At 36.7% G+C, this 20871-nt stretch overlaps 1 protein-coding gene across 1 annotated transcript in view; it reads left to right on the forward strand.

Moving 5' to 3' along the window:
- DNAH11 (dynein axonemal heavy chain 11) overlaps positions 1–20871 on the forward strand; it is a 315191-nt gene that overhangs the window by 89742 nt on the left and 204578 nt on the right. The window contains exons 29-30 of the mRNA XM_063101058.1: positions 8756–8905; positions 11737–11970. Of these exons, the coding sequence (XP_062957128.1) occupies positions 8756–8905; positions 11737–11970 (384 nt within the window). The remainder of the gene's footprint in view (positions 1–8755; positions 8906–11736; positions 11971–20871) is intronic.

The following is a 20871-nucleotide window of genomic DNA, read 5'->3' on the forward strand; positions in this document are numbered from 1 at the left end:
TATTTTAAAGGCTAGCAAACATGTGAAAGGTTGCTGAACTTCATAAGTCATCAGAGAAATGTAAATGAAAACAACAATGAGATACATTTCTGCTTCTAGCCAAGATGGAGTACCAGGAACTGGATTTACTCACCTGCCTGAAACAACCAAAAACTTTGAAAAATATATAAGACAGCAGCCTTCTAGACACTGAACATCAGGCAGAGGAAGACATTGATTCGTTACAGGCTAGGAACAGATGGTGTGAGCTCTATGACTGTCCTAGTTTGCTGCCTTGAGAGAGTTTCCAGGCCATCGCACATGATGGGGAACCCAGGCAGAGTCTGAAGTGGCTTTGGTTTGTAGAACAGAATACCAAAGAGGAAGGGGCTGTAGAAAGAGAACCCTGGGGACTTACGGAGGGGATTCAGGAGAGTGCTGATTAGAGCATATATGTGAGGGAACTCCCCAAGCCTGAGCAAAGATGATTCTGAGAGGATTAGAGGGAACAGTGCCCAGTGTTCTCACAGGGCTAGGAATAATGCTTGTTTCCACCAACTAGACTGGAAACCCTTATCATTTATGGTTAGAGTACTGAGAGGATCTTCCTGGCAGTGGCGAATAATTAGTTCCATGTTAGGCGCCGCTCTAGTCCTGCCAAACAGATTTCAATGGCAAAATGCCAAAGGATCAAACTGTTTCCAAGTAATTTAACTGCATCCTAGAACAAAACTCAAGAATGTAGGAATGAAAATACATTCATCATCAAGCAGGGTAAAGTTCGCAATTTCTACCACCTCATCAAAGATTACTGGGCATGTTAAGAAGCAGCGATATTTGACCATAGAAGAGACAAATCAATACTCCAGAGCCGACCTAGAACTGATGTGAATGTTAGAATTGGCAGACGAGGACATTAAAAGTTGTTATGTCTGTATTCCATATATTGAAGAAGTCAGGAAGAGATACGGAAATTATGAGAAAGTTCCATGTGTGTAATTAGAATGCTCAAAGTGGAGGGCAGGAAAGGAGACAAAAAAAATATTTGAAAAACAACAGTCAAAAGTTTTCCAAATTGATGAAAAGTATAAATTTACAGAATCAAGCAATTCAGTGAGCCCAAACACAGGAAACATGAGGGAAACTACACCAAATTGCTCAAATTGGTCAAAACCACTGATAAAGAAAGAAATCTAAAAACAATCCGTAAAGCCACGTTCGTACAAAGGAACAAACATAAGGATGATGTAGCAGACTTTACGTTGGGAAGAGTGAAGGTGAGCAGAGAATGGAGCAATAACTGTAACATCCTGAGGGAGAAAAATTCTGTGAACCTAGATTTCTTTACCCAGTTAAAATATCTTTTAAAAATGAAGGCAAAATTTCGCTGTTTTGAGACATTCAAAAGCTGAAAGATTTCATCACCAGCAAACTGGCACTACTACAAAAAATATTAAAAGAAGTGCTTGAAGTGGAAGAAAGATGACACCTGATGGGAACCTGGATCTACCCCAAAATATTATGAACATTGAAATGTTAACTACATGGAACTAGACTAAACAGGCACCTGAGACATCCATCAGAAGGCAGAATGGTACGGAAAGAATAGAAGCCTTGAAATCATATAGACATGAGTTTAAATACTGGCTCTGTTGATTACTGTGTTTTTACCTTACCTTTCTGAACCTCAATTTCCTTATATGCCAAAGGGGAAAACAGTAGGTACTGTCTCTTTGGTTTCTGAGTAACAAGTAAAACAAAGTGTATAATGAACTGAGAAAAATACTTAACATGTAATACTGTAAAAATAGGCACAAACTTTTCCCCTCCCTGCATCCATGTGCTTTCAATGTGGTGTTGCAGTTTTCATCAAAGGTTAGAGCCTATTTCTCCATTTTGGTTGCCACATGACTTGTTTTGGTCAGTGTATCGTTAGGAAGAGCTTGAAAAGCTCTGGTACGCTGGGGCTTGCCTGTTCTTGCTCTTTGGAACCCTGTGACCACCCCATCACAAGTGAGTCAGCACTGGTGTACTGGATGACGAGAAGCACATGCCCATGCCCAAGTCACCAGCTGGGCAACCATCACACAGATGAGAGGAGATATCAATCACCCACCAGCAGACCACAAATGTATGCGAGAGCCCAGCTGGGGTTAGCCGAGGCAACCCAAAAGCCAACACACAGAATTGTGAGCTATGAAACTGTTGCTATTTTAAGCCACTAAATTTTGGGGTGGTTTGTTATATTACAGAAGCTAATTGATACATGTTAGTTATGTGTTCACGTATACATATAGAAGTACATGAATATACATTCAATGATTTAAAGTAAAAGATTTTATTTGAAATTTATAGACAAAGCAAAAAATTGATTAATACCCACTACAAATCCATGGAGCTAGTCTTTCCTATTCTCTTTTTCTTTTTTCTTTCTTTTTTTTTTTCCCTTCCTAAAGATACCTTCATATCAGCTATGGTATTGTTTTGACATCAATGAGTATGGGAGAACTGGTGAAAACATCATGAGTTGATGTATTTCTCTTTACTAGTCTGGAATACTCTGCCTAGTATTCATTTCCTCCTCTCTTTTTTGATTTGTGTATGTATTTCCTCCATCCTTTACATGGTTTGGGATTCAAAAAACATATGCTCTCACTCAGTTATCAGGATCAAACCTACCAAAAGGCTAAAATTTAAAAACTCATGATACTAAATGATGGTAAGCAAGTGTAGCAATGGAAATGTTCATATCTAATCATTGGGACCGTAAATTGGTGCAACCACTCAGGAAAACTGTTTAATACTATCTTCTAAACATGAATATAATCATGTGTTATTATCTAGCAATTTGTCTCTAAATGTCTCTTAACAGTAGAATGGTTAAATATGTTGTGTTATATTCATATAATGGAATACAACATAGCAATGAAAAAAACTAGTGCTATACTTAATAGCATGAATTGATGTTGAATGATAGAAGGCAGTCACAAAAGAGTACATATTGTGTGAATTCACTTTTGTAAAGATAATATCCATATTTTTGCAAAACAATGTACATTTTTACAGGAGTAGTAACTAGTGAGCACCATGAGGAGGAGTCTTCTGGGTGCCGGATGGATTCCCCAAAACTTATTGAGGCTTGGTCCTCCTGTGACAGTGTTAAGAGAGTGGGAAATCCTATTGTGGTAATTGGAAGGTGGGGCCTTGAAGAGGTGAGTAGATTGTGAGGACCATGCCCTAGTAAATGGATTAATAAATTGATGGTTTAATGGTGGTCATGGGCGTGGTTCCGAGAGCATTAAAAGGAAAGCCAGTGAGGAGGTTAGCTCTTTTTCTGCTCCACCATTCTTGCCATGTGACACCCTGCATTGCTGTCAAGTCACCTCACTACATGTGTTCTCTGGACTTTGGACGTCTCCGCCTCTGAAACTGTAAACAATAAATTTTGTTTTCTTACAAATTACCCAGTTCCAGATATTTTGTTATAAGCAACAGAAGCAGTCTAATACAGTGTTGTATACAAAACTATACAATATATGCATGCAAGATATTTTAAGGAAGAAATAGAGCCAGCCCTGTATGCACTGATGTGTGGATATGTCTATTAAGTGAAAAATTAAACTGCAAAATGTTATATATACTCTGATTTTATTTTTGGTAAAAGTAAATCTGGATTATGTAATTGCACATTCCTTATTGAAAACTTGAAAAATAGAAATTCAGTTGACCTTCGAACATCACGACCCTTTGAATTGTGCGGGTCCACTTATACGTAGGTTATATGCAGATTTAACCAACAATGGCTTGAAAATACAGTATCCTCAGAATGCGGAACCTTTGTATGTGGAGGGCTGACTTTTCATATCTGAGGGTTCTACAGGGCCAGCTGCAGGACTTGAGCATCCACAGAGCTTGGTATCCGTGGGGGGTCCTGGAACCAACCCCCTACATATAAGGAGGGCCAACTGTACTAGAAAAAAGATGAGACTGATTTACTCCTAGATAATATTTTTGAGTGATTATAGTTTGTAATGTGTACCTGTGTGTATGTCATAACATATATACTTAATCAAAGTTGGAATATTCTTCTACAATATGATGTTTAGCAGTATAAAAGTTTTCATTATATGAATGTGCCGTAACAGATTTCACCAACTTCTAGAAAGTCTTTGTGGATTTAGACTCTCAACAATGTTGCCTGCCCATTACCCTATATAGTGACCAATACTATTATTTAAAATTAAAAAACACAACTATTTAATATTTCAACAGATGAGCTTAAATTTTTACACATGTAACGATAATGGACTCATTCTGTCTTATCTAGAGAATAATATCTGCAAAAGACAGGACTGCTTACATTTTGGTCATTATTTATATTCTCACAAATAACACTATTGTGAGTATCATCACCATCATGAATAAATGAGTTAGTGAATACATACGAATGAATCCTGGGTGTTCTCCGGGCCAGGGATGGTGTGGCTTTGTGTATATTTTATCTCAGTTGATGAGCAGTAGCATTTTTAGGTAGATGGGGCAAATATAACATAAGACACAGACAAAAAGCAAGTGATAAGTTTGAGAATGTCACTACAAGCTGTAAGAATTTCATCTGCCTTCCCTTTGTTTTCTAGGTGAACAACAGCTGTAGGTCATGGGGGTTGATCAACTGATCATTGTATGGGTTTGCATTTTTAATTTTAAAATTAGATGAGTAAATATTTTTGACTTTGTTTACAGGTAGATAAATAAATTCTTACATTTAGCGAGAGGTTTTCCCTGTGCACAGTTTCCATGTGTATGAATTTCAGTCACTAAGGATTGGTTAAATAACACCAGTGCCCTAACAACATGGTTTAAATTTCAGTTACCATGGTGTGTTTACTGGAAATGATTGCCTAAGGCACAGACATCGTTGCTAGCACTTCAGTCCACAAAAATCACTGCATACATAACAGATGCCGATCATGACCAGTTACTTCACATCTTTCCAATTGTCAGTGAAAAGCCCCTGTGCATCTGTTATTCAGTTTACACACAGGCAGCTAAGCTTGTACTTCTGTGACCTCCTTGTCCCTACAGTGAACCCATGTGACATTTTACAACAATACGTAATGGGAAAAGGGAATTAGTAACAAAGCTGAAAGTGTGGCAAAGAAATGAACGTTGGTAATGCTAGAAGTGAAATGTGAAACACACACAGATGGAGTCACAGAAGAGATAGCTGGCTGGTAATGACGACCCTGCACCAGTTGAGGGTCTAGATGTGCCACCAGGGGAACTTTGCAGCATAAATGAAAACAGTGGTTGTAACGAAAAGATGAAGGTGTCCCAAAGGAAGTGACACTGGCAAACAAACCCAAAAAACACCAAAACCCCAAAATTTTCACATTAAAGAAACTCTGAAAGAAATTTTATGACATCAAAAACTCACAGGATAAATGGTGGTGGTTGATCCAAATTTGAAGGGACTGTGAGAGTTTGCCAAGGCAGAGAAAAGATGCTTATTCCATATCTTAAGTTAGAAGATGAAAAGAAGTGGCAAGCACTGTTCAAATGACTCTTGATAAGTTTTCTATGAAGACACTTGTTTCAATGTGCTTAATGTTTTAAATTGTGGTGTATTAAATATTACTTTATGGTTTTTTCCATTTCCCTATACATTTATAATCAACATGAGAGAGATTTTAATGTTTTGGCAAAATTTTTCAAAGGTGATTGCATAATCATAAGTTACTTGTTGATAATTAAGATTGTTTAGCGTGATTTCAGCTGGTGTGGTCATTTTTATGATTTCGTATTCCCGTGCAAAGCTAGGACTGCCTTACTCCTAATTTACTGGAAACGGAGGAAACAACATTTCAATTTTTGTTGCTAACTTTTTAGAAACCTATTTAAATTATGATGAGGTTATTGGCTCTTTTTTTTTTAATATTTAAGTGTTCAAATCCTTTCTCTATCCTAAGCGTGATCAAAAGAGAGGTCTATGAAGTGTTAGATTTTTATGTGTTCTTTTCAGTTATAGAATAAAAGGTCTTTCCAAACAGCTAACTAGAAAGAAGGAATTTTAATTGTGTGTTAATAAATATAAAGAAGTCTTATTAGAAATAGAACAAATCTGAGAGTAACAGGATCCACATTGATTAAAAAATAGTCCTGTTCCCTCAGAAACTTTAAATTGAACGCAGAATATGAAAATATCTAACTTCAACTATGCCAGGTATAAGTAATGGGATAACTTTAAGCCACTGAGGTTTTTCATTTCCTGGTCGCTGACTGAGTGAGAACAGAGCTAGAAGTTCATTTGAGATTATTTTCTCACCAAAGCAATAACACGTGAAGGTGTCTGATGGTTGAGGTCTCATTTATCCTGCAGCTTTTCAACTGAGTATGATCTAACCCATTATGCCGTAGAAGCCATACAACATCTGTGCACTTCCTGGCCACCCCAGCTGTGAGAGTAAATTGTTAGATTACAGGAGAGACTTTCTGAGTATAAACGTCCTTTGGGTAATGGACAGGGATAGAGGTAAATATGATAACCCAAGCTGTAATCAGTTGGCTACCGCTCAGTCTACACTTAATGTAAGCAAGAGTCTCAAAAACTCATCTATTTTAAACTAGGAGGACTTCCTTCCTGTGATTTTCTTTAATATTAAAACTGCAAATACAGCAAAAAATGTGAAGGCTAAAATCTTCAAAGATTAAATCACATGTAAAACGTTCCTTACCAATATTGCTTTTGGTCTTGCCATACAGAAGATTTAGGCAGGTTACTATTGTTTCTAGAAGCTGCTGTCATATGGTTATCAAGTCCAGTTAAACTATGTTTCAAGAAAAACTCGTTACAGAGATGGAGTCTACGTTCTGGGAAATGTTATATAGCTTTAAACCATCTTCTGGTTATCAGCAGCTTTTATTTATTTTTTCTATTGAGATGAAATTCATATAAAATAAAATGACTGTTTAAAGTGTGCGATTTAGTGACATTTTGTACATTCACAATGTTGTCAACCACCACCTCTTACCTAGTTTCAAAATATTTTCATCATCCCCAGATAAAACTCCCTTTCCATTAAGCAGTCACTCTGCATATGCCCTGCCCCCAGCCCCCCAGCAATCACCGATCTGCTGCCTGTGTCTGTGGATTTACGTGTTCTAAATGTTTCATATAAATGGAATCATACAATGTACGGTCTTTTGTGGCTGCCTTCTTTCATTTAGCTTGTTGCTTTCAAGGTTTACGTTGTAGCATGTGTTAGTACTTCACTCCTTTTTATGACTGAACAGTATTCCATTGTATGTATCACAGTTTCTACACTCATCAGTTGATGGACATTCAGGTACTTTCCACCTTTTGGCTATCATGAATAATGCTGCTATGCACATGGATGTACAAATGTCTGTTTGAGTCCCTGTTTTCAACTCTTTTAGGTAAAGACTTAGGAGTGATTTGCTGGATCTTTGGTAATTGCTGTTTAACTTTCTGAGAAACCACCAAACTTTTTTCACTTAGCAACTTTTATTTGCACCCTGTGTAAGGCGGGAATGTTTATTCCCACTCTTGATACTTCCTCTCGGCTGATCTGTGTCCTTTACTCAGTTTACCCCAAGAGAGATGATGGAGCGACTTACGGATTGATAAAGTCTGCCTACAGAAAACATGTCTTCCTCTCCTGTCCTCCATGGCAAAGACACAGGGCAGGGTTCCTCAGTGGGGAAGACTGTCCTGGGCTGTGCTGACACGATAGATGAGTGTTGCTAATTCTGGGCTTGTATTTGGAGGCCAATGAGGTTCTATTCTTCAAAAACAAATGCTGATATTTTGTCTTTGAATCTGATCTTTGCTTTATTTTTCAAATTGTCTGTAACCTTTTTTTTTTTTTTTTTTTTGTTACTGGCCGCCACACCGCGCTTGCTCACTGGCCATCCCTATATAGGATCCGAACCTGCAGCGGGAGCGCTGCTGCGCTCCCAGCGCTGCACTCTCCCGAGTGCACCACGGGGTCGGCCTCACATTGTCTGTAACCCTCACAGAGTTCAATGTGCTATTTATAGGGGATTCCTTTGGAGAATGTGAAAGTTAGGATGTAAGAGGTTATGCTGCCAGAACTTGACCTTTATAGATGTGACCTGCAATTGTAGGTTTGAAATTGAACTGCCACTTACTTTTAGCAATGTGGACTTGGAGAATTCACAAAATTAGTTTCTATTTTCTTATCTATTAAAATGGGGAAATTCTGTCCACCTTTCTTATGTATCAGGTATGCTGTGGGGCTCACCAATGTCAAAGCAAGGACATGATAACGTCAGACTCCCCAAAAGAGTAAGATTCTATCTAATTTACATTTTTCAGATATTTTAATAGCTTTTTTATAGTACAGACTAATAATATAAATTTGAATTTTAAAAACTTGACCACAAAAGTCCCAGCAGGATGATGGCAGGAATATGGCACAGGTAGAGAAATCAGCAAGCCTCCAATCTTCAGGTAGAAAGTAGTCACCTTGTATGGGAAGCATTCACCAGACAGCACCCGATGATGTGACCAGGGTGCCTGGTGACTTCTCCATCAAGGTCATTTAAAGTTCTGGCATTTTAGAAGTGACTTTTATTTTGAGCAAAAATATTTTGAGACAGCTATGTAACTCTGTAAAGCAAGTTTTGTGACTTCATATAGCATCATCTTTAGATTACCAGGATACATCTAGAGTTCTTACTGTTATCTTTTCTTTTTTTAATGCTATTATCTTTTCTAATATTCTTGGTTTAGGTAACACGTCACCTTGCCAAGCTCTTCGACAGCATTGCAGATCTGCAGTTTGAAGACAGTCAGGATGTTTGTGCACACAGAGCAGTTGGAATGTACAGCAAAGAAGAGGAATATGTCCCATTCCAAGCTGAGTGTGAATGCATAGGCCATGTAAGATGTGATTATGGGGTTTTCTATGCTAGGGGAGTGTTTTGGGGATACTTTTTAAAGGTCAAATTGAACAAAAAGAAATCAACTCATGTAAAATCTGGTTAGTTTTGTGCTTGGAGATTCTCGTTTACCTGGTTCCAGTGTGATAGAGGGCTTCTTGCCATGATTCCCAGTTTCTGCTCATTGGCTCCAGCACCCAGAAGAGTCTCAGAGATGCTAGGAGTTGAACTAAACAGAAGGGACTCTCACAGATTGAATGAGTGGACTCCAGAATTAGTAGCAAATGCAACCCAGTCACTGAGTCTCCTACAAAGGGTGTTCTGTTTTCACCACGGCTCAGAGAATGCAGGAAAAGGTTACAGCGAAGCAGCACTTTGCATGAAGGCATGTTTTAAAGGGGCTTTGTGGTTCAGTGTTCAGATGTGAATGTTGTAAATGACTGCTGATAAATAAAGTTGATTGAGTCTACCAAGCTGATGGCACGTGCTCTAATCACTACGTGCACAGAGTTAAGTTAGCATACTCTCTTCTCTCTCAGCCGTGTACCTCAAAAATATTCTTAACAGTTATCCACAGGAATGGCTTATTATGATTTATGAAAGAGCTTTTGGTGTATTCAGATGATTTAGGGGAACTGCATCTTTTTATGATGATGCTTGTGTAGCTTGGGTTAAGCCACAGAGTAACTGAGGGAATAACCTCTATTAGAAAACTGTTTAGGTTGGAGTAGGGGGTTCCTTAAAGAGTTCTTTGTGGGAAAATGATTGCAACCTTATTTTACAAGGGTTTTCTTTACTTCTCTCTGTTGCTTTTTAATATTGTACCAGAAAAATTCTGCCAAATGGAGGGGAAGCAGATGGTCGAATGCTTTGATTAAAATATATTTTTTGATCTCTTGGGCTTTTTAGGATATTATTATAATGATTAGAAAGAGTCACTATAAACTATCTTGACAAAAGTGTGCTGCTGTCTGTTCCCTCCCCAGCAGACGGCTTGTCGACTGGCATGGTGCCCAGAGAGGAACAGTCTATTGATGGATGTGGTTGTCACTAGCAGGAACTCTTGATATTGAAAGTTTTTTATAGTGCTCTAATTCTGTATAAGCAACTTATGCTAAAGTCTTTTAAGCACATACTACATTTGCCCTCTAATTGTCTTTGTTTTAGAAAAAGATGCTCTTCCTTTGAGGCTTTTCTTTCTTTTACTTCACTTTTATAATTGGTTCCTCCCAATTTAGCTTATTTTATTTGCAAGGGTTTATTGAATACATACTAGGCATCAGATGCTAGGTTAGGCTTTCGGGGACCCAGAAATAAACAAGACATAGCCCTTGTCTTTGAGGAGCTCTTAGACTCATTGAGGAAATGAATATACCCATAATTAGTGATAATGGGAGGTAATAATTGTTATTATGGAGAATTGGATGGAAAGTTAGGAAATACCAAAAAGAGAAGGATCCAGCAAGCACCTCATCAGAGCTTAGCTCTCAAATCATACTCAGTTAGGTTGCCATAGACATCTGAACATGAGCTGATATACTGTGTTTGGTCCTCCCAAATGGACTAAAGTGTTCTTGAGGACAGGTGGCCATATTTGAGGACATGGATCCCAGAGTATGTGGGAGATGCTCAAATAATAACTGATTTACTGAGGGGATTTGTTGCTTGGTGACATTCAGAATTCTGCTTAGTGATTAAAGCAGACATACGGGACCCCTTCAATTAGATCAGAACAACCTGATCTCATCAGGTTAACTTGAATTCATGCATGTTAACAGAGCCACAACTGTGAAGCCAGAGGAGAAGTTTCTTAATAAGAGATGTTGGGGCCATTGCCAGGGTAGTGATTCTTTTTTCTTTCAAGAGGGAAGGTTGTCAGCTCATTAACCACCTATCACTTCTTCCCAATTCTCAAGAGAGAGAGAAAAGAGGTTATAGGAATGCTGCTGCCATCTTCACAAAGGTGAGGGGACAATCAATTTTAGTATCTTCAACATCTCATGTGGTCTTAGAATTTATTTATTGTAGTCATTTTTTATTGCTGTGGTCATTATTTGCAAATAATGTATGTATCCTTTGAGTTATATATCATGCCATGGTAACAGATAATACCATGGATTAATATAACAAAGCACATGTAAATAGGATGGAAAACTGGGGAAGGTGTATTTGTGGGAGCAAAATAAACTTGAAATGAAATTTTTAAAAATTAATTTTCATAAGTCAGCAGTTGTCCTTTCTCTTATATGCTCCTGCTGTCTAATTTCTGACAAGTGTGAAGATTAGAAGCAGTAGGGAATACAATTAGGATACTTGCTGAGAATGCTTTGTCTTAAGACTAAGAACTATGAAGATTTTAGAGAAGAACTTTTCATAGATTTAAAGATTATCAAAATATTGTTTTTAAAAATCAATTTTCCATTATCCGCAGTGCTTTAGAATATGACTCATAACCTCCATAGGTAGCTGTGGCATTTGGCTTCTCAAAACACTGTTTGTTACCAGAGGGGAATCTTGGTTTAGAACCCCCTTGTCTTCAAAGCTGGAAAGCTAATAATAGAGAAACCTCTGTTCAGGCTGTGGAGAGTTATTAGCCAGCTTGTGGTGAAATAAGTATTCCTGGGAGAAGACAGGTTCATGCAGGAAAAAAGCTTCATTGCTGAGTTAGTTCAACTATCCTTTTGAGTTATTCCTCTTGTAGCTTTCTACTTGGGTTTAAAGTAAAACCACAGAAGGCCTTATACTCTGCATGACCTTAGAGCCAGTGGGAGGATGGAATTATCCTTCTTCCATGTTAAGCCTGTGTTATAACATTTCAATTTGTTTCAAAAGGTGGAGTCATGGCTTCTGCAGCTTGAACGGACCATGCAAGAGACAGTGCGTCATTCTATCACAGAAGCCATAGTGGCCTATGAGGAAAAATCTAGGGAACAGTGGATTTTTGATTTCCCGGCTCAAGTTGCCCTAACCAGCTCACAGATATGGTGGACTACAGATGTAGGAATAGCCTTCAGTAGACTGGAAGAAGGCTATGAAACGGCTCTAAAGGACTTCCATAAAAAACAGGTATTGTATAGACTTGTGATTTTGAGACTTGGAAAAGGAAGCTTCACTCATCATTTATGGAATGTCTTCTGTGTGCAAGGCACTATGCCAGGAAGATTTTAGCCGTCAGTTGTTTAATTTTTCATTTTCTACCTTTGTGTCATTCTTCTTCTAGTTTTCCACTTGGATTTAAAGAAACATATGATGCCCATTTTCTCCCAAGGCTCCAGTATAGCACTCATACCTATGTACTGTGCCTATTTTTTCTCTTCTGTGTGAGGCTGTCCATCTAGGCTGGTTAACTGTTAATAAACTTTACCTCTTCCTCATCAAGGAGCTTAGAATCATTTATTTTGATCTCTACTCTCCATTTTACATGCCATTGTTTAATCTTATTTTTTAAAAAATCCCCCATTAATTGTGGTGGTGGTGTTGTTATTACTATTATTTAAATTTTGCTTGGATTTACTAACATATTTAGCAATGACTTTGCTCGTTATATATTTATTTTCTACCCCATTTCTTATTTCTGAATTCATTTCTCTTTTTTCAATAGTATATCTTTTAGCAGTTTGTATAGTGATGGATTGTAATAGGAAATTTTCTGATCCCTTGTCTTTATTTTGATATCCTTTTTGACAGTTTTGCTAGGTGTAGAATTCTAAGTTGAGAGTTATTTTCTTTGCTCTGTTTTCTTCATCTAGACTTTTATTAGCTGTATATTGAACCTACTTATTCTCTCTTCTCTGTCTTCTAAACTCTATTACATATTTTCCAACTCTCTACCTTTTTATGCTGCAATTCAGGTGACCTCTTAAATCTATCTTCCAGTTCAGTTTTTTCCTTATAGCATATTGTATTAGTCCCTTTTCTGTTGCATGTAAAAGAATACCTGGGACTAGGTAATATATAAATAAAAGATGTTTATTTCTTACAGTTTTGGAGACTGGGAAGTCCCATGTTACAGGGATCACATCTGGTGAGAGCCTTTTTTTTGGTGGGGGCTCTGTACCATGTCTTGTACATGTTGCCACAGGGCATGTTGAGAATGGCAAGCATACTTTCATGGGCTTAGTCTACACCCAGGATAACCCATTAAATCATTAACCTGTTACTCCATGGATGGATTAATTTATTCACAAGGGTGTAGTCCTCACGATCCAGTCACCTCTTAAAGGCCCTGCCTTTTAAATATCAATTGGATTTCTCATCCTCTTAACACTGCTACAATGGGGATCAAGTTTCTAACACAAGAACTTTGGGGGGATGTATTCAACCCATAGCAGATATATGATTAAGCAAAAGGAACCCAGGGCCAGATTATATAGGTTCCAATGTCAGTTTCTACCATTTATTTTTTAGCTGTGTCACTTTAAGCAAGCTATTTAACTGATAGTATATGTAAAATACTATCTTAAACTACTTCGCAAAATTGAAGTACCGTTTAAGTGTACATTGCTGCTGCTGTTATGCTGTGATGTCAACAATGACAATAGTGTCTAATGTGATACACAGTTCATGAAGTTTTTCTCCAACAATTTATCATAAAATTTTTCAAACATTCAGAAAAGTTAAAAGAATTATATAGTGATGTGTATACCTGCCACCTAGATTCTATAATTAATATATTTTTGTTGTCTTATCACTTATCTGTTCTTTGTCCAGCCCTTTATTCAACCATCAGTCCATCTCCCATTTATGATTCATTTCAAAAGAAGTTGCGGGTATCAGTAATCGTTACTCTTAAATATTTCAGTTTTTCAATTTTTTAAAAATAATTTCATTGACAAATAAAAATTGCATATATTTATGGTGTACAACATGATGTTTTGATTTACATGTACATTGTAGAATGGCTAAATCAGGCTAGTTAATATATTCATTACCTCACACTCTTCTCTTTTTGTGGTGAGAACATTTAAAATCTCTCCTTTTAGTAATGTTCAAGTAAATGATATATTTTTAACTGTAGTCATCATGATGTACAGTAGATCTCTCAAACTTATTCCTTCTAACTAAAATTTTATGTTCTTTGACTAAGATCTCCCCAATTTTCTTACCTCCCTCCGACTCTGGTAACCACCATTTTACTCTCTATTTACATCATTTAAACTTTTTTATACTTCACAAAAAGTGAGACCGTGAAGTATTTGTCTTTCTGTGCCTGGCTTATTTCGCTTAACATAATGTCTTCCAGGTTCATACATATTGTTGCAAATGACAGTATTTTCTTCCTTTTTAAGGCCAAATAGTATTCCATTGGGTATATAAACAGCACATTTTCTTTATTCATTCATCTGTTGATGGACACTTAGGTATCTTGGCTATTGTGAATACTGCTGCAATGAACATGGGAGTGCAGATATCTCTTTGACATATTGATTTCAGTTATTTTGCATATATTCTCACTAGTGGGATTGCTGGATTGTATGGTAGTTCTATTTTTAATTTTTTGAGGAACTTCTGTGATAAGTTCAGATTCCTTGGTATACAACTCCTAAAATCCTTAGAATCATCAAAATGATAAGTACTTTTTATATGCTAATTAGGTGATGGCTGGCAGTCCCTAGGTAGCTTCAGTAAGGAGGCTGGTCACTGGAAAGACCAAGGCATGATTAGAGGGTTGGGACACTTCAGCCCCACCCCCAACCTCTAGGGAAGGGAGAGGGGCTGAAGGTTAATTTTATCACCAGTGACCAGGGTATAATCAATCAGGTTTATGTAATGAAGCCTCCATAAAACACAGAAGGACGATGGTCAGAGAACTTCTCCATAGCTGAACACATGGAGGTTCCCAGAGGGTGGCATGTCCCAGGAGGGAAAGAAGCCAAGCACCCCTTCCATCATACCTGGCCTTAAGCATTTCTTCATCTGCATCCTTTGTAATATCTTTCATAATAAACCCACACATGTAATCAGTTGTTTCCCTGGGTTCTGAGTTGCTCTAGCAAATTAATTAAACCAAAGGAGGGAGTTGTGGGAACCCTGATTTATGGCCTATTGGTCAGAAGCACAGGTAAAACACTCTGGGGCTCACAACTGGCATCGGAACTGGGGGACAGTCTTGTGGGACTGAGTTCCCAACCTGTACAATCTGTACTATCTAGGTAGACAGTGTGTCAGACCTGAATTGAATTAGAAGATGCGCAGCTGGTGTCTGCTGCAGAATCGATTGCTTGCCTGGTGTATGGGGGAAAGCTCCCACACATTTGGTCACAGAAGTCTTCTGTGTTGATTGCGGTGTGTGAGCAGAGGAAAAACAGTTTGTTTTTTTCAATCAGCCTCTGTATTGTTTTCTGTGACGGCTGTACTAACAAATTCCCACCAGCAGTGTACGAGGGTTCCCTTTTAAAACATTTCAATTTACATACTCCTTTAATCAGTTTGATTTCAGTTGTTGTATTTAAATTTCCCAAAGTTCCTTTTGATTCATTTAAAAATCAGTTTTATGATGACCCATCTTTTCTTTGTGGTTTATATTCTTTTATCTCATCTATTATTTCAAAGTGACATTTAATGTTATTTAGATTGTTCTAACTCCAGGTGTTTTGAAGCTGGTTCTGTTAAATTGGATTTGTTTTTTGTGTGTTCATTTTTTAAGATTATCTTTATCTAAGTTTGTTTTTCTTTAGAAATTTTCTGTGCTCTGAGTTGAGCAAATGTCACCATATAAGGATACTTTTAAAAGTTCGTGGAAAAATAGAAATAAAATGTAACATGAATCTTTTCATGAACTTTTTGAAGACCCCTCATAGTGTGTTTTTTTTCCCCTTGTTTCTTCCAGGCCTACTTTGCGTTTGGGTATATTTTGTTTAATTTAAAATTCCTCTGTGTTGATAGTGAAATTGTCCACGTCAGTTTAAATCAGTATGTTTCAATACCACCTTTTATCGTTGTTGTTTTTACTGTTAATACTGGCTGGTTATGTTGTATTTTTATTTTTGGCTATCATTAACAATACTACAGTGAATGGCCTGTATATGTGCGTTGCACATATTTTTCTTTATTTCTTCAGGATAAATTTCCTGATGTAAAATTACTAGGCTCAAAGCCTGGAAGCCATATTTACCTTCCCTGTATCAGTGTATAAAAAGTGTCCCCTTCCTGCCCCATTAGCAACACTGGGTTGATGCTACTCACATCCTGGTAGCTTTAGCATATTCAACTAATTAGTGGAAGTTAGCTTTCGTTTCTCTTAAATTGTTTATACAGTTTTCCATTTTGTTCAAGAGTTAAATAGTGCTTCTTTTTTTCATGTTAGATGAGAAGTAGAGAGAGGGCATGGTTTGGGAAGAAACATTTATCTGCTTAATTATGAAACACTTCTAGCATGAATTGAAATGTTTGACAGACCAGCCAAATAGGTGCCTTCACTGCTGGAACTGCTACTAGCATGTGTGTTAGAGAAGCAACATTTGAATATGACTCAAGCTGTGGTTTGGGGACATGAGAAGCTTGTGTACTGAAGTTGAGACCCCTTTAGTTTTCTCCCTTTAATGGATGTAACCATCTGCTGGAGTGTGTTTTTAATGAGAATTACTCTTGCTAATACTGTGAGCTGTTTTTGAAATGAACTTTAGTCCTTTAAATAGCTTCATTTTAAAACAGATCACAGTTTGATATAATTGGTGATCTTCCTGAACAAATAATTTTTTTCCTCAGTTCTCACTTCCAGATTGTAGTGAAATAAAATAAAGCACAGTAATTATTTTTAACTCTATTTTTTCCCCCGAACTATTGTGATTGCATGTTAAATGGTGTTGGGATTAAAGGAAGGAATACTGCATTTTGGGTGTACATAAAATAGAATTAAAAGACAATACACATCTCTCCGTGAACTTTCTGAAATACCCTCGTATATCTCTGCCTTGTTAGAGTCTTTGAAAATAGCACAAATATTATTAATTTAATTTCTTGGATGTGAAGCTTCCTTGGCAAAAGTGTTTTGTTTTGGAGGCTTGGGATCTGATAAGAAAATTTTCCCATGCATTTTTTGTTATTGAACTGTGTGAAAATCATCAAAAGAGAGATGGACTCATTTTACACTTAAAAAAATTAGTAACAGTAGTGTGCTGGGACTTTACACAGAGAGCTTTTGATAAGACTCAAGATAAACAATATAAAACTTTTCTCGTTAACCATTCATCCTCCCCCACCACAAAGACTCAGAAATACTATACGTATAAAAAAAGAGACCCTCATTTTGTTGCTTAAAGCTAATTTGGGGGCACACTTTTAGTCACTAACTGAGAAATTCTTTTGAAAACAAATTGGATACAAAATTGATAGTGTTTTTATTTTGTCCTGACCTGTTACCTGAATAGGGGAGCCTGTCAAGCCTGAAGCTACCCAGTATATATTTGACACAAGTCTTTTTTTTTTTTTTTTTTTTGCCTTTATGTAAAAATGTGATCTGATAGTCTCATGCTTCTTAACCTAGCAGGAACCCACAAGATCATGAATAAAGTACATACTTTCTTCTTCCCCTGTGATCAGAAATTGTACTGAATGACAGATAAGATATATAAAAAATTCATATTGTTTCTGGAAATACTGGACCAGATAATTTGAGGAATGCCTGGAAGTTAGACAACAGATGAAACTGAACTGATAGATAACTAAGAGCAAAGAAAATCAGTCCAAACATACAAAAAAGAGGAAGCTATTGCAATAAGCCTATTTTAACCCAGTGAAATCAAAAACTAAGATTCAACAAATATAAAAAACATGGATGGTCTGTGGTCAGTGATAGGGATTAAATGTAAAAGAGATGGACAATTGGAAACCCTTCTGTCCCAGTATATATTAAGAGGTTATCAGTAGGGGCGTTTGTCCCCAGTATAAATCCCTGAGGAATACTTTGTAAACAAACATTTATAGAGGATTTCTGCCTTAATCATGTCTTGGCTCTAGAGCAAGTGTTGGCCAACTTTTTCTGTGAAGGATCAGAGAGTAAATATTTTAGTCTCTTCTGCAACTACACATCTTTGCTGTTGTGGTGGGAAAGAAGCCATAGGTAATTTGTAAGAGAATGAATATGGCTGGGTTTCAATAAAACTTTATTTATAAAAGCAGCTAGTGGGCTGGATTTGGCTCATGTCCTGTAGTTTGCCACCCTTGCTCTAGAGAAAGAATCAGAACAGATCTTGAAGTAACTCAAGATCCCCACAATGACAGATGAAGGTAAGAGAAAAAGAGATTCATCACCCATTTATGCCATGTGATTCCATTCTGATCCATCAACACAAGAATTGGTTCTTTGAACAGATCGATAACACTGAGAAATTTTTGCAGTTCAGAGGAGAAAGCAAAAACATACAACGCAGGGATAGGCAAAGGAAACATAACCCTTATGAGTAAAAGATTTTGAAATGACTGCATAACTGTGATTTTTTTTTCTGATAATTAAGTTGAAAATGTAAATTAAATGGATGACTTTTTATGAATGCTTTTTCTATCATTGATATAAAATGAGGCAGAAAATTTGAGTAGACCATTAACTACAGAAATAATTAAAATGGTAATCAAGGTGATCAAAGATGTGCCCTCCCTTCCCAAACAGAGCCTGTTCCAATGTTTATCAGACATTCAAAGATCAGATAAATACTGTTATACCAACTGTTCTGAAGTATAAAGAAAGAGGGAAAGATTTTCTACTCTTTTAATGAAGTTCTAATAAACTTGATAACAAACTGGACAGTGATAACTTACAAAAGAAAATTCTGTTGGTGAATCTTATAAATGAGCATATCTTCTTTTGTGTCTGGATTTTCCGCTTAACATTGTTGGGAGACAGCCCTCATGGGTCTCACAGTACTGTGTATCTTATGAGCAGAGATACTGATTTCCCTTTGTTCTGGACTACTTTTTCAAGGATGCTTGTGTAGTGAACATTCTTGAAGTTAGAGACAGTGTTTCCCTTCAGAGCAAAGGACAAGTTGGCTTATTCTCTAGTATAATAAAAATAATACCTCTTCCTGAGCAAAGGTCAGGCATGCTTACTGTCTTTATAAAAGATCTGAGTTCTCCCTGAACTCAGAATTTTTCTCTTGTAACTCAATTCACTGCGTGTGCTGGCCGTTTGAAAAGCCTTTGAAAATTTGCACTCAGAGAACTGGGCAAATGCTGATGCTCTAATATTGCTCATGCTGTTGCTGTGATAATAAACTGTCCTTTTTCTCTGACCCCAGAGTCTTTGTGTCTTCTGCCAGCATCCATGAAACTGTGGCAGGCTATCAAGTTAGCCTGTAAGAAGGATAAAATCTCAGACCTTTTCATTTTCAGCAAACATTTTTGTGATTCATGCATGTTGTTGCATGTATTTGCTGTTCATTCTTTTTTATTGCTTAGTAGTGTTCCATTGTATAAATATAGCACAATTTGTTTATCCGTTCTATTAACTGGCATTTGGGTTTCCACTTTGGGGTTATTATTCCTAAGTCTACTTTAAACGTTATTGAAGAAAGTCCTTTTGTGGGCATGTGTATTTCAGTTCTCCTGGATAATTACCTAAAAGTGAAATTGCTGGATCATAGAGAAGGTATACGATTAACCATTTAAGAAACAGCCAAACAGTTCTCCATTGTTACGCTCCATCAACAATGTAACAGAATTCCAGTTGCTTCATATTTTTGCCCATATTTGGTGTGTCAGTCTTCATAACTGCAGCCATTCTAGTAGGTATAGAATAGTATCTCATTGTGATTTTAATTAGTATTTCTCTAACATCTGAAGATGTTGAGCAACTTCTCATGTGTTAGTTGGCATTCATATATCTCCTGTTGAGAAATGTCCAAATCTTTTGCTCCATTTTTAAAAATTGGGTAGTTAGCCTTTTTATTGTCCATTATTGGATTTCTTTCTTTAACTTGGATACAAGTCTTTTGTCAAAAAATGAATAAACTGCCGATTTTCTTAACAGTATATCTTATGAGCAGAAAGTTGTCATTTTGATGAAGTGCAGCATACTGAATTTTTCTTTTATGGCTCTTGATTTTTTTGTCATGCACAGGACATTGTTGCCTATCCAGGAATCATGAAGATTCTCTTCTGTTTCTCTCAAGGTCCTTTATGGTTCTGGGTTTTTCATTTATATCTATGATCCACACATCTTTCCTTTTTCCATTGAATTAACTTGACATGATGGTCAAAAGTCAATTGACTGTATTTATGTGGGTCTATTTCCAGATTCTTGTTCTATTGATCTATTTTTCTGTCTTTATGCCAAATCCACACTCTCTGAATTACCATAACTTCGTGGTAAGCCTTGAAATTATGTTATAGTTCCTCCAACTTAGTTTGTTTCCCCCTCCAATATTATTTTGACTATTTTAGGTTCTTTTCTATATAAATTTTATAATTACATTGTTTATTTTTAAAACCCTAATTAATTTTTTAGCCTAATTAAATTTTGACTGGGATGACATTGAATCTAAGTATAAATTTTGGGAGAATGAACATCTCAATAATAATAGTTCTTTTAACCCAAGAACACAGTGTATCTCTCTATATAGATCTCTAAATTCTCTCAACAATGTTTTCTATAGTTCTCAATGTAGAAGTTTTACATATTTATCACCAGACTTATTTTAGATGGTTGATGTGTTTTGATTCTATTTTATATACTAATTAATATCTAAATTTTATTTTCCAGTGTTTCTTATATAAATATACTGATTTTTAAATATTCACCTTATATCTTGGAACTTTGCTAAACTGCTTACTACATTTCGTAGTTGTTGTTGTTTTATTTTTAATAGATTCCACAGGGCTTTCTATGTACCTAACACATCATCTGTAAGCTGCAATAGTTTTACTTTTCTTCCATTCTCCCTCTGCCCCCTTAATTTCTTTTCTTGAATTAATGAGTTGACAAGGACCTCCAGTACAATGTTGAATACAAATAGTGAGACATCCTTGCCT

This window comes from Cynocephalus volans, chromosome 6 (genome assembly GCF_027409185.1).
Source record: "Cynocephalus volans isolate mCynVol1 chromosome 6, mCynVol1.pri, whole genome shotgun sequence".
Classification (NCBI taxonomy): Eukaryota; Metazoa; Chordata; class Mammalia; order Dermoptera; family Cynocephalidae; genus Cynocephalus; species Cynocephalus volans.